The sequence below is a fragment of the Poecilia latipinna genome, unplaced genomic scaffold (genome assembly GCF_001443285.1).
Source record: "Poecilia latipinna isolate Pla-1442-1.1 unplaced genomic scaffold, P_latipinna-1.0 Scaffold694, whole genome shotgun sequence".
Lineage (NCBI taxonomy): Eukaryota > Metazoa > Chordata > Actinopteri > Cyprinodontiformes > Poeciliidae > Poecilia > Poecilia latipinna.
The window spans coordinates 150,051-163,427 of record NW_015113310.1 but is presented as its reverse complement, the minus strand read 5'-3'; the positions used below and the strand labels follow the sequence as shown (position 1 = coordinate 163,427).

The 13,377-nt window shown below is 41.1% G+C and overlaps 2 protein-coding genes across 3 annotated transcripts in view; both read right to left on the bottom strand.

Moving 5' to 3' along the window:
- LOC106954981 (collagen alpha-1(XXIII) chain-like) overlaps positions 1-11,220 on the bottom strand; it is a 141,305-nt gene extending 130,085 nt beyond the window's left edge. Inside the window, exons 1-2 of the mRNA XM_015044873.1 lie at positions 10,128-11,220; positions 9,368-9,437 (exon numbers count right to left, since the gene is read on the bottom strand). Of these exons, the coding sequence (XP_014900359.1) occupies positions 9,368-9,437; positions 10,128-10,424 (367 nt within the window). The 5' untranslated portion in view covers positions 10,425-11,220. The remainder of the gene's footprint in view (positions 1-9,367; positions 9,438-10,127) is intronic.
- Positions 11,221-11,545: 325 nt separating this feature from the next.
- Positions 11,546-13,377, bottom strand: part of LOC106954980 (dual specificity protein kinase CLK4-like) — an 11,179-nt gene continuing 9,347 nt past the window's right edge. For both annotated transcript variants that reach the window (XM_015044871.1, XM_015044872.1), the window contains 3 exons: positions 12,640-12,719; positions 12,062-12,152; positions 11,546-11,911 (listed from right to left, as the gene is read on the bottom strand). In XM_015044871.1, the coding sequence (XP_014900357.1) occupies positions 11,699-11,911; positions 12,062-12,152; positions 12,640-12,719 (384 nt within the window). In that variant the 3' untranslated portion in view covers positions 11,546-11,698. The remainder of the gene's footprint in view (positions 11,912-12,061; positions 12,153-12,639; positions 12,720-13,377) is intronic.

Genomic DNA, 13,377 nt, shown 5'->3' with positions numbered 1-13,377 from the left:
GACCTAATGTTACCTCCATCCTACCTCCTGAGTTTATATCCAAAGATGCAATCTGCCCAAATAAATCCAGGTGTGCTCACAAAAGTCCCATCCTGCAGCTGGTTTTCACATTCCCGATCGAATAATTTTTGGCGTTTTGGAGGCCAAAGAATATGCTGGGAACTTATTTCCAATGCTCCACACCCAAAGTGGAAATCTTATCCCGTTTAGTTAGAGCCTGCTAGCAAACTTCATATGCTAAATATATTCAAGGAACAAGATTGTTTTTCCTTTTTAAAACAGAAGCTGATGAGAGAGACTTTTTAAATTTCAGACTGAATGCAGACAGGAGAGGACCAGTTTGACCTCGGCGCGCTGTCGGCCACCTGCTGGTGTTAAAGAGTTTGTCTGCTCCTCTATTAAAAAGCTGTTCACCTTGTCACCTGCCACTTGGGCTAATTAAAGAAAACACCATAATAGTTTCCACATTTAGGTCTGCGTCTGCTCAGCGCTGCCACATAAGCCCCTGTACCTCCTGCATCCAATGCCACTCTGCCTCACCCAGAAAATATGTCAACCCCTCAAATAATTTGAGGCGCCTTTTAATAATTAAAGATCTGTAGTGCATTGTGCTGAGAAACAAATTAAGGACAAAACAAATCAATGCAAATATATACTGTAAGTCCATGACAAGAGAAACAGGAATAGAAAAATTGCCTTTTCAACGTTTCAAAGGGTCTTTGCCAAGTTAAAAGCTCCAGAAACAGCAGGAATAATTTTGCGGCAGTTGTCTTAAATCAGTCCAAGGCTGAGATGTTGAGTTATAGCCCTGTGGTTTTCACGCACCATGTGATGCTTTTGATGCTCCCTCTGGTCAATTGGAAACAATCTGTGCTTGGAAAATTAAGAGCGTCAGACAAATCGTTGTTGTTTGAAAGGCAGCAGATCAGATGTTCGCATAAATCACGTTTTTACTTTGATGCAAAGAGTATATACGGTGACTGATGCCTCATTTTGGATGGCGAGTGTAAATATTTGTCTAGCTGCAATTCATTAAACTCAATCTCATGGCACTGATTAAACTAACTCGCTTTACTTACATTGCACATTTGGAAGCTGCATTCATTTCCCCATCAAATTGTTTGCCTGTAACAGTATGTTTGCATTCTTTAATACAATATGCTCTTTTTCAAAGAATCTATCAATGTAACTTCTGGTGCTTGGATTTGCTCCTGCTGTTCTTGTGTATCCAGGAAGTGTCTTTGTGTGTGATGTATACAGCTGTGGATAAAAGTCTTCTTATGCTCAGCAAATTTGCAGCTACAATTGTTTTATTTCTCTAGGTGACATGATAACGTGACAAAGATCTTCATTGCTTGTCAAAAAACACTTGAAATTAAATGACGATATTATTTAATCCACGCTTGGTACACATGGCAATGATTACAAAGACAAGTTCAAACATAAACTGTAGACCTCCGCTCGAAGCTGATGACATTTTCTGAAGTTGTCCAATTGCCACACCCAGCTTTGTCCAAGCTGTTGATACGAGGGGAAGCTGAGGAATGTGGAAGTAGACCTCCTTCATTATTTTATCCAACCATAGGCAACATACCAAACCAACTGTCTGAAAAAAGCCCCCATAGCATGATTCGACCACCTCCATGCTTGATAGTTGGTAAAGTATTCTGATTGGCTCCTCCAGACTTGTTATTATTGTGGCTAAGTGTTTCCTCTGTCTGTAAGACTTCAGTTTAGCTTGAAGGTGTTGATTTTGGAGCAGGTGATTCTTTCTTGACCCAGACCCTTTCAGACCATGAGAACCTGGAACTCGCTTCACTGTGAACTGAGAGACTGGCGTTTCTAAACATCTTAGCCTCTCATTTCCTCTGGTAAAATTGTTAAAACTGGGAGAATGGGATGACCCTTCAGAACAATGATCAAAGACACATCAAAACTGGTTCTGGAATGGATAAAGCAGGTTAACACCAAGTTTCTAGAATGGCCTGAGCTCAATCCCTCCCATAGTCTATGGGATTGAGGTCCTACTACAACTTTTAGTGAACTCCCTGGCCCAACACACCTCAAAGAAATGGATGAATTACCTCCTCTGAGTTCTTCAGAGTCCTGCTGATGACCTAATTATTTGATTCAGGTGTGTTGTAGCAGAGGCGTATCTAAAAGTTGCATGACACCAACCACTGAAGACTGCAGTTGCAGACAGTTTGTAAACTATCCATGAACCCCGAGTCCCCGTTAGATAACCAGTCAATTTAAATGAGCTCTCTACCAAGTTAAATATTGTAGCCAGAACGACGCTAAAAGCTTCCCAATAGCTTCCAAATGCCATAGTTTAGTTTAGAAATATAACCAAATATTAGAGGAGGTGAATGTATACATAGTACATGTGAACTTTCTAACTGTTGTGGATGCAGCAACATTCATCTTTCCATGTTTATGTTGGCGTTGTGCATAAAAACAATTCTGGTTTCCATGTCCTGGCATCACAATAAGGAGTTGGGAAAACTAATTTCTTGCTACTTCCTGAGATCTCTGACTTTCCTGGGAAAGACAATGACATAAACATAAACATGTCCCTCGAATAGCTGTTGCTCAATAGCTGGCTCTATTTGAAGAGACCATTTGCACTCGCAGCCAAAAAGAGGCTGCCAGCAGTTTGATTTTTAAATATGAACATATGGATACAAAATCATTTAAAAGGAAAAAAATAAAACACCATGTTATGTGTTTTTACCAACTCAACATAATATCCGGGTTATTATGAATTGAATTCATTCTGACAGCTTGTATGATGTTTTGCAACTAACAATCATAACCAGCAATGTTTACTTTGAGTCAGAACTACAAATACAGGATGATTTTTTTTTTCTTTTTCATACAGTTCCATGTTGTTGTTCTTTCAAGTTCTGCATCATTTGCATGCTGGTGCATGGCACACAATCTTTTTCTCATCTACGAGTTCCTGAAGTCCTTCTGGGCCTCCATGGGCTGCTGACTGGCCGGCCTGTGTCCAGCTGTTTATTTTTTCGAAAGGAAGAATGTCGGCCCTGCTGTTAAACACTGCGGTTTCACAAAGCTAACTTTAATAAGAACGCTGATGAGAGACAGGGGGAGAAGGGTCCAAGTGGGTGATGTGCATCATTGAGATAAAATTGGTTTTCAAGAGAGGACTCTCACACACAGGTGCAAATAAGCTCACCTGAAGGAGGTTCCACTGACGTATTTGAGTAAAAACCTGAGTTTTAATGTGATTTTTTTTTTTTTTTGGAAATTAACATGTACAACATGAAACAACGTGTTCTTTATTATGGGGAGATTTGCTGTTTGATTTGAAAGAGAATAAACAAAGGTTTGACCATTTCTCCAAAATGTAGTGTCATTCTTTACACCAAGAGATTTATGATAGTGTCAGAAATTCAGACCAGCCAACTAATGCTGCACAACATAATGCATCCCAATCATCATCACAATATCAATATTTAGAATATTTGCAACGTCATAACCATAAACGACTGCTTCGATAGGATATTATATTTCAGGAACCCTGTGTGCCAGTTATACATGAAAATAATATGTCTGGAATATCAGATGAACTTTGCCTGACCTAATTTATACTTGTCCACTATGTCACAAAGCCAGTGTGATGTAAAAATAGATTTCTTAAAACTGTTTGATGCCACAATCTGACTGAGAGTATTATTTTCAACTTTGGTGCCCAGTGTCAGCATGGGGGGGGAAAAAATGGACTGCACACAGATGTCCAAGTGGACAGCCACAGATAATGAAATTTACGTCTCACAGGCTTTGAGGTCAAGTGGACAGAAGAGTAATGCTGAGAGGAATGAATTAGCCTAAAAATATATTTAAAAAATGTGCATCTTCTCGTCAGCCTGAGGAGTTCTTAAGGGCTTTTCATGGATTTTCAGGACGAGTGAGTGCTCAAACCACCGTTGAAAATCTTTGTTGTCACATCTTAATAACAACCTCATGTTTTACATTACAGAACAACATAAAACACGGGCAGGCTCTGTTTTCTGAGTGCTGCTCTCTTCCGAGTCATTTGAATACAGACAACAGCAGCATGTGTCAGGAAACTTAAAGTCATTGTTGTTGCTCAAGCTACCCGAGAATAGTAATCAACTACTAATTACCATTTTACTTCACAAATCCAGTCACTACACTAAATATTTTTTTTTTCTAAATTAATTAGTTACTTTAATAATTACTTTTCTTAGCTACATTTTAAAAACATAATGCAAAGAGAGGAGAGTCGCCGTCATTATCGTTACATTGCGTAATATATTATTTTGACTGAGAATAAGCAATTGATAGATTTACAGTAAAACCTGTTAAACTCCATACGGAAGAATGCAGTTATTTATCCAGAAATGCCTCTTCAACCCAAATCCAAAGCCCAAACTGAGACCTCAGAAAAGGGGCCCCATGCAGAAAAAAAAAAAAAAAAAAAATTCCAGCTATCCAAGAGTTTGTGTTCACCTTTCCTGTGACAAAATGAACTGAGCACACTTAAGCCTTCCACAATCCTCACAATAAGAAGAAGATATCATGAGGAGTCAGTCACTTCTATATTCCCTTCTTAGAGTAATGAAAGAAGATGTGCGGACATAGAAATTGAGGGGCGGGTGTAACCTGAGAAGACAAGGTTCAAACAACAGCTGTGAATCTCAGCTGCCAAGATTCGACGTAGAGCCAACAGATGACTGTCTGCCAATCAAGTCGCAACAAATTAATCGGTGACACTGTCAAACCATTAGGTAAAAATAATTCTTAAATAAAGAGAAACTTAAATGTTTGAACCCTATTCTCCAACCGGGGCTTATACGTTGACTTTTTGCAGCAGCAGGGTAGAGAGCAGCTTGCCTTTTAAAGATTGTATATTTAACTCCCCAGTTTGAAATCCCCATCCCCCCTGCAGCATAAAGCAATAAAGCCACCTGGATTTTGCGCCACAGGATACCCTCTTCATAACCGACCTCATACATCGTGAATGTGCAGCCGGTCGCTTTTCGAAGCCTTCGCTAAACATGCGCCTGAGGACATCAAAACAAACGCACAGGTAAAATTCTCACACACAGAGCTGGGTGTGTTGCTCTGGTCTGGCGCTCTGAACTTGCCGCGGGCCTTCGTGAAACGAATCCAAAACGAGGCCACTTAGGGAGACACATTTCCTGCTGTTATTGTTTTAGAGTGGCCATTAATGGTCCTTATTACTGGTTCTTATATGTGCTATGTATTCTTCCTGTGGTCATAGGTTTGTGGGCCTGTAGGTAGCAGCAAGCTTCCTGTCTGATTTACAACGGCTTTAAAAACAAAATGTTGCCGTGGGGGTTGTCGGTCAAATCGCACAGCTTCATCTCTCCCCGCAAAAAAAGTGACTTTTTCCTTCCTTTTCAGGTGGGAATCCAGGACACGGAGAACTTGAGGCTACCTCTGTGCTTCCAAGGTGAAAGATGGATCTCCAGACATATCCGTCAACACCGACAACATCACATAAATAAAGCTGTACTTTCTACATTTTCTGGCAGGAATAGATTTTTGCAAGAGTATTCAAACTCCTGCAGCTTTCAAAATCTTCTCGTATTAGAACTGCAAATTTCAATGTATTGTACAAAGATTTTATGTGACAGACTGACATACAGTTGTACCCAATTTTGAAATGAATGAAACCTATACGTCATTCTTAAAATATTTATAAGAAACATCTTCCATCACAATTACAGCTGACAGGTTTTTGATGTACCATCCCTGTATACTAAGAGACTAACGTTCTTCTTTGACAACCCTACAAAACTGTCAGATTAGACACAACTAGTAAGATATTCCAGTAGCTCGAAGAAGAATAGCTGCCTTTATATTTTTCAAACTTGGTCTCTACTAGAATAGCACATGGAGATACTAAAAACCTGCTTAATGTTCTCACAAAATGTTCTTTTTGTGAATATCAAACTTGAAGTCTTGCAACAGAATCTAAACTGAACTCCGGTCTGCAGCATTCACATGAGTTTAACACTTTCACCTAAAACTCAAAACGTCTGCAGCCTCTGACAAGTTTTCTTCAAGTATATTCCTGTGTTAGCCCCCCGTTCATCTTCCCATTAACTCTGACTAGCTTCACTGTCCCTTCAAGAGAAACACGTCCCCGCATGTACGGTGTGTTCAGGGTGATGGGCAGTGTTAGTTTTTTCCACCACACGCAACCTTTTTGCTTTCAACAACAGCCTTTTGGAGTGCAAAACTAATATTTTATAAGGCAGTTGAACACAATTGCCTGGCACACTTCTAACCGTTTTACTTGTAAAGAACTAAACTGCCATCTTTTTTCTATCTGATTTACAATTATGCACTAGTTTGTACTGGTCTACACTTCTGAAATGACAGCATGTCCCCTTCAGTGTCCAAATGACCCCATATCTGATTGAAAGTGATCTGATTGCACAACAGCAGGCCTGACCTCTTAACCTTACATGTACCACCAAAGACTGATGCACAGCACACACTTAACAAGCTCAGCCCCTTAACCATTTAAAGATGGGCTCTAAAGATCATGTAATTGCTTGTTCTGTGTGACCAACTGTCCAAACAGACACAAAAGGCAAACCAAGGTGAAGGTCCTCACTATGAGGCGGCTGTAAAAAGAGGATCCTTTACTTTGTAGCTTCCTCCCGGTCTGGAATCAGCCTTGTTAAACAGCTTCTAAACGCAAGCTGGAGAAACATGACAATACACCCTGTTCTACACAGGACACAAACAGCCTCCACATGGCTCTAATTACTGCAGGCACCAGAGAGGTGTTCAAGTGCAAGTAATGAGGGTTTGTATGGCAGGCAAGCTGTGCGTAGTGTGTGCGAGCCAGTCGAGAGAGAGAGCGGCTGGGTGCTAACTGCAAACACCTGAAGCTTGTAAGCAGAGTTGTTCTCAGTGACAGTTTGCCTGAGACTTAACAGCTGCTGGCCATGTTGTATCTCAGAGCATAAAAGTGTCACAAAGTGAAGACGCGAGGGGTGAAAAGGTTCCTCGGATGAAAGCGGTGGATCGCATGATGCCGTCTCCCCGTTTTTCTTAGCCAAGACGTTTAACCTTATGAGTGAATTTTTCTTAACAAGTGCAAGAAGTGCCTCTCAGAGTCATCCTCGAAAGAGCTTAATACCTCGTCGTCCCAGAATCAGCTGCAGAAATGCTGCCCCCTGTTGGCGTGCGGCTTGTCATGCACGGTTGAAAGCCAAGCACCCTGATGTGTCGGGCATAACTCCAATGGCAGAAATGCCTCTCATGATGTGTGGCAGCGCGGCTCTCGCTCACACAGACGGGCAGAAATACCTCGGCCTGTGATACCAGAGGTGGAAGAGCTCGAGTTTCAGATGCTGGGAGCTGGTGCTAAAGGGAGAGGAGGGTCTCTTCTTACAGAGGCGTGTTGGGAGGCTTCTGTCGGCCCCCTCAAAGGCCGAGGTTCCAGAACTCTGATGTGCGCCACTCAGGCACCCCACATGCCTCCGTGATATGAACCGTAAACTTTCTCACAAGCATGCAGATGGGATGCAGACAAGTAAGCGCATTCAAATACCTGCATATTATTGAGTAACTGATGTATCATGTGTGCGCGCACACGCACACACACACACACACACACACACACACACGCACGCACGCACGCACACGAGTGTGCAGAGTGTCACTTTTTTTTTTCCTTTGGTAACAAATGCTTTTTGTGTAGAGATTGTAACAAGAATGTATTGGGCAATCTAACTGCAAAAGCAAAGGCCAAAACAAAAACGTTCACAAGCAGACCCTCACATCAAAGCCGAAACAAACAACACGGTCCTTTGTTTTACTAAAGACAAAAAGAAACCACATCGCCAGACCAGCAACTGAGAGGAAAGAACTTTAAATAGACTCATGAATAGTTGAAATAGGAGATTGGCTTTCAATGAAAAAATCGTTCGATTCGTCAACAGTTCATGAAAACATTAATATACAGTCAAGCAAGCAAATGATATTATGTAGTAACTGGCTCTGAATTAAAGGGGCAACATAAGGTCAACCTAATCAGAAAACATTCTATGACAACTCGGAATATATTTAAGTTAAAAGTAAAGTAACAAAGTATTAGGTAAAAAGGACAGCACTGTAAACATTTTTACATGTTGTGACCTTGCAGCCACAAACTTCACATTGTTTTTGTTAGGATTTTATGTGACAGACCTACACAAAGGGATGCATTTAACAACTAACAAATATCTAAAAAGTGTGACGTGTTACAGAAAACGGATTAAATTCAGCCATGAAAATTATTGTTTAAAGTTAACCTCAGCCATATAGTGGACATGTGGTGTTTGGGAGATACAGCACATAACACTAAGGCATGTGAGTGGCAGAATCATGCTCTGGGGAATTTTTAAGAATTTAGATTTTTGCAAAAGATTTTACAAAAACCCTTTGACCTCCTTCCCCTTCACAATAATGCATCACTTTGATGATCCCCCACTTTAAATCAAAATTAAATATGAAGAAGTTTTTGTTTGCAAAAGAAAAAAAAAAGTAAAAATGTTGACAACAAGATGCAAATGCAGTGTTCGGAGTTTATTCGTTTTAGAAATAACCTTTCGACTGTAAATACTGCTGCAGAATTGAATATGATTAATCCAGCTAAGTTTGCTAAACCTCCAGAGAAAATGTTTTAAAAATCTAAAAAAAAAAAAAAAACCAGATTGTCTGAATGTCAGCTTCACTAAAACACACACTCTCACACAACCACGCACACGCAGACACACATCCTGTTGCAAGAAGGCAAAGGATTTGGCCTATACGGCTTCCCCTTCCATAGGTCAAGTAAAATATGTAAGCTATCAAATACACAGTTGGTTGGCAGGTCACTCAAACAGGAGCTCGGACCTCACCCGTATGTGTGGGCACCTCTCAGCACGTACATCACACCAAATCAGCAACTTAACCCCAAATAAGAGAGATAGCATCTTTCTTCAAACCACAGGCATTACAGGGAACTGTGTGTGTAACATGATGTGGAGCACACGCCATTCCCCACCGGGGGAACTATCACAAACCCCCTGTAATAAACACCACAAGTCCAGCAGAGCCTGTCCTGGCACACAACTGGCCCCGTCTACCGAGGCGAACATCAGCCCCCCGATGGACACAGGAGGGATCAGGCTGGACGTCCCAAATGTCCAAAAGTCATGTTCTGAGAGAAATCATTCAGACTTCACAAATCCTCCAGTTTAGGAGCAGATAAAACTGTTTGCACAGCATGTTTTGTGTGTTTTGTCTGTTTTGGTAATGGCAGATATTAAAGATTAAAAAAAACAAACAAAAAAAAAACAGATACAGGTACCTGGAGGACAGGAGCACTCTTGGCCAACATCCCTAGCGGTCCGCAATTTCGGCATCAGAGCTGCCACTTTCTGAAAACACACAAAACAGAGTAAGAAATAGAATATTTCTAACAATGAAACTTCTATTTGCATGGCCATAGGATGGGTTATAATGTTGTACAAGCTCCCTGTCTCTCACATAAAGTCCTTATCTAGCTTAAATGAAGACATGGGTAAATGTCTACTACAACTGGTCGTACAGATGCACTGATCAGGCTTTTTCCTAGTGGACACCAATTTCTGGTTTTCTTGGAGGTCTGACTTGAAGATTCATTTTTTTAAGAGGAAAAAGTATGTGCTACGTGACTTCTGACAGAAATAGCAATTTTAAATCAATCACAAAACAAAGAATTACAGGATCACACCTGTAAAAGCCTCATGTCTCTAAATCTTGTCCTTTATTAAACTTGTAAAAATGCCATAGTGTGTGTTGTTGGTTGTGTTTAAAAAACAAAAAAAAGTTGGAAGGAAGTTATTAGTTTGATGATTTGATAGACAGAGGGGGAAAACCCCATTTTTTTCTGCACTGATGATCATCAGAGCCGATCAAGATAAAATTGATGTTTTCCCACATATGGCTGATTGATTGGTCCATCTATAATTTATTGAGGAGTCTAGCAGTAGACTATGTTCTCCTCCAATCCCTAATGGCGCAGACCAGGAGATATTCCCAACCACCACATATTTTTTTATCAAAAATAATCGATTTTCATCATGTACCTCCTCCACAAGCGTTCCCACTGTGGCGCTGAGCTCTGAAACGAGAGTCCCATCCTCGTACTTGAAAGACCTCTGCGGAGCCTGGAGGATGGGCGCCTTGTCCATCTCCATGTGCAGCCGGTTCTCCAGCCGGTGGGTCCTGAAGCTCATCACTAGACACACGGTGACTGAGCTCAGAGACATGAGCAGGCAGAGAGCGATGGGAAAGCCAGGCAGCCACTGCTGGACTCCAGACTTGGTGGCACACTGACACACCGGCTTGCTTTCCCCGTTAGACCCGCTGCTGGCTTTCTCCATGCTTCAAAACTCCCAAACGGTGACCAGAACCAAACCGAAATTCCTTCTTTTTGTTGATGCAGTCCTGTCAACAAGTTGCAATAAAGTTCGGTGAAGTAAGTAAGCAGCGCTCCTGACTCAGTAACAACACCAGACAGCAGCACAGTGGGCTCAGGCTTCAAAGCGCAATCCTAAATTTGTCCTGGAGTAAGAGGAAGCAGCAGTGCGCGCAGGGTTTGAACCACGGACAGATGGGAGCAACGCGGAGACCAACCAGAAAAGACTCACATCGGAGCTTTCTGCGGGGATACGATTGGATCAGATGTTTTCCTTTCTAAAAGTTGCGCGATAAACTGGTGTGGCTACGCCGCCCTGCCTGACCACGTGGGAGGCTGCAGATTGACAACTGGGTGTGAGAATAACCCGGAGAACAAACGGAGCCCACTAAGGACGCACAGCTCATTATGCGCTGACTCTCCCGAGACTGGTTTACTAATGAATCTCTCAATTTAGGGAACAATTAAACCTTTTGAATAACTTAATACTTTTATTTACGGTTGTTGAAACAAGTCAGTACCAATCTTACAATGTTCAGTAAAGGTCGAACCTGCCCACAGAAAAATAAAATGTTTTGGTTGAAAACCTTACATAATTTTCCAAAATCTGCAGCTTCGATAAACTCACCACCTCGGTATTTATTTATTTTTTTTTTAAATCCGTTCTTGATGGGAATTCAGATGATCTGGTTAAGTTCAGGTGATCGTCTTTTAATAGAAAAGGGCTCCATGCCGCCATCATGTGGATTACTAAAGGTACTGCTTATAATGAAAACGCTTACGCATCGTTTAGATCTTTCTGGTCACGTTTATTGAGACGTATAATGCAAAAAATACATAACCAGTCAATGAAAAATGGAAACAAAGACTATGTACAAATTTTCACCCTGCAATGTAGATTATACATTCACAATCCAAAAGAAAGCACTGTTAAGCAAGAATCAACTCTTTTACCCATGTCAATTAAATATACAAACTAAAAATCCCATAATTTAAAGAGGCATAAGCGTAAATGTTACAATTTAAATAAACAAAAAACAAACGGTTGAACTTGACATCTAAATGGCAAAAGAAATGAGAACTTTATGAGTGCGACCAAACAGCAGTTTAATGGACAGGACAGCAAAGCAGGGCGGTGACTGATGCAGTCAAGAGTAGATCTCTCCTGGAGAGTCAGGATATAGAGGCCGATTGAACCATCATGGTAACAGGTAGGTCTATATATTGAGAGGTTCGGCCTCATTTGCTACCGCCACTGCTGCTGCTGGAGCTCCTGGTGCTGCTGCCTCGGCTGCCGCTCTTCCGGCTACTGCTGCTCTTGTAGTAGCAGTCGAAGAAGGGATGTCGAAGGGCCTGCTCCAGGCTGAGGCGCTTCGATGGGTCGTACTCCATCATCTTCTCTATCATGTCAAAGAGCAGCCGGTGGTCTTCACTTCTAGATACAATGTAATGCTGTGGAGGAGAACGAGTTTGAAAGTGATTACTTCTACTACAATAGCAAAATGAGGAAGTAGAACTGAATTTCTGCATGAAGAAAAGCGTGCACTTGCTTTTGTTTTAAGATGCATTTAAATAATTCTATTTCCACAATGAACCACGTACCTTGAGGGGTTTGCAGTGTTTCTTGACGTATCTCCCGGCAGAGCTGTGAACATCCCAGTCCAACTTGTTTCGGTGAACATATCGTCGTTTCCTATATGACATGCAAATGTTTAGACTAAAGCAAACGTCTCATGCTTAATCTATGCCACTTCTACTCCTTGTGAAAAATTCAATGAAAGAATAAAAGTTGAACATAAGAATTAGCAGAGGAGGAGTACACTTAATCCTCTCGAATTAAAAACAGCTTTAAGCTGAGGGGAAAATCCAACAAACTGAGGAAAGAAGTTTTACAGATGAGGCAAAATGCTGCCATTTTGATCAAGAGTTTGTGCTCAATAAAACCCAATTGTAATACTTTCCTTTTGACTAAGTAATATTTTAGGTGCTTTTTGTCAGAATAATCACGTAGCACTGTACTGAACATTTTTAGCAGTAAAAATTATAGGTAATAGCTTTGATTATTACAAAATGTAATATTACCTGTGTAAAATGAGTTGCAGAAACAGGAAGTATTTTCGATCAAAATTAGAATGGCACAATCCAAATATTTATTGTTAGAACTATAAATGAATGCTTACTTGGTTTTCTCCAGGAGGTTTGTAGGGATCGGACCCAGGACTCTCTCCATCATAGCAAGATGCTCTTTACTGTCATGTGTCTAAATGGGAAGACAAAGAAAACACCATCAAGACAAAGAAAACACCATCACGTGTTTTCATTTAATTTAACCAAATCTGATTATTTTTTTCTTCAAAATCGCTGAATTTTCTTTCAAATGCTTGGAAGCGAAGCCGGTGAGGCAGCAGTGAGCCGAGCCTCACCTGGGATTGCGCAACCTCTCGCTAACTGCACCGGTTGCCATTCTATGAGAGCATGCTCCTCCTGTCTGTACATCGCCAATAAAATGGTTAAAAACATTTAATGTATGAACTGATTTTCAATAATTTAGCTTATGTATGTAATGTACTGTGTTTCTATTGTCACCAACTGAGTGTGTAACGCGTTTCGTGTCCTGAGGAGAGATCATAAACGGCAGAGAACAGATTCGAGGTGAGGCAGGCAGTTTTCGTGCCTCATGGAAGGGGGCACTCATGATCTCAGAAATTGTGACTCCACAACTGCAGAGTAAGAGACGGTAATAGTGAGCTAGCCATAGAGTAGCTGTGCTGATACAGAGAGCGATAAAGACGTGGTTTTGAGTTGTACTTTCACAGTTTCTCCCTTTGCTGTTAAGCACAGCACGAAATTAATAATATCTACATGTCTAAGTTTGATTGAGATAACGGGATTATTATGCGGCGCGGCTAAGCATCACA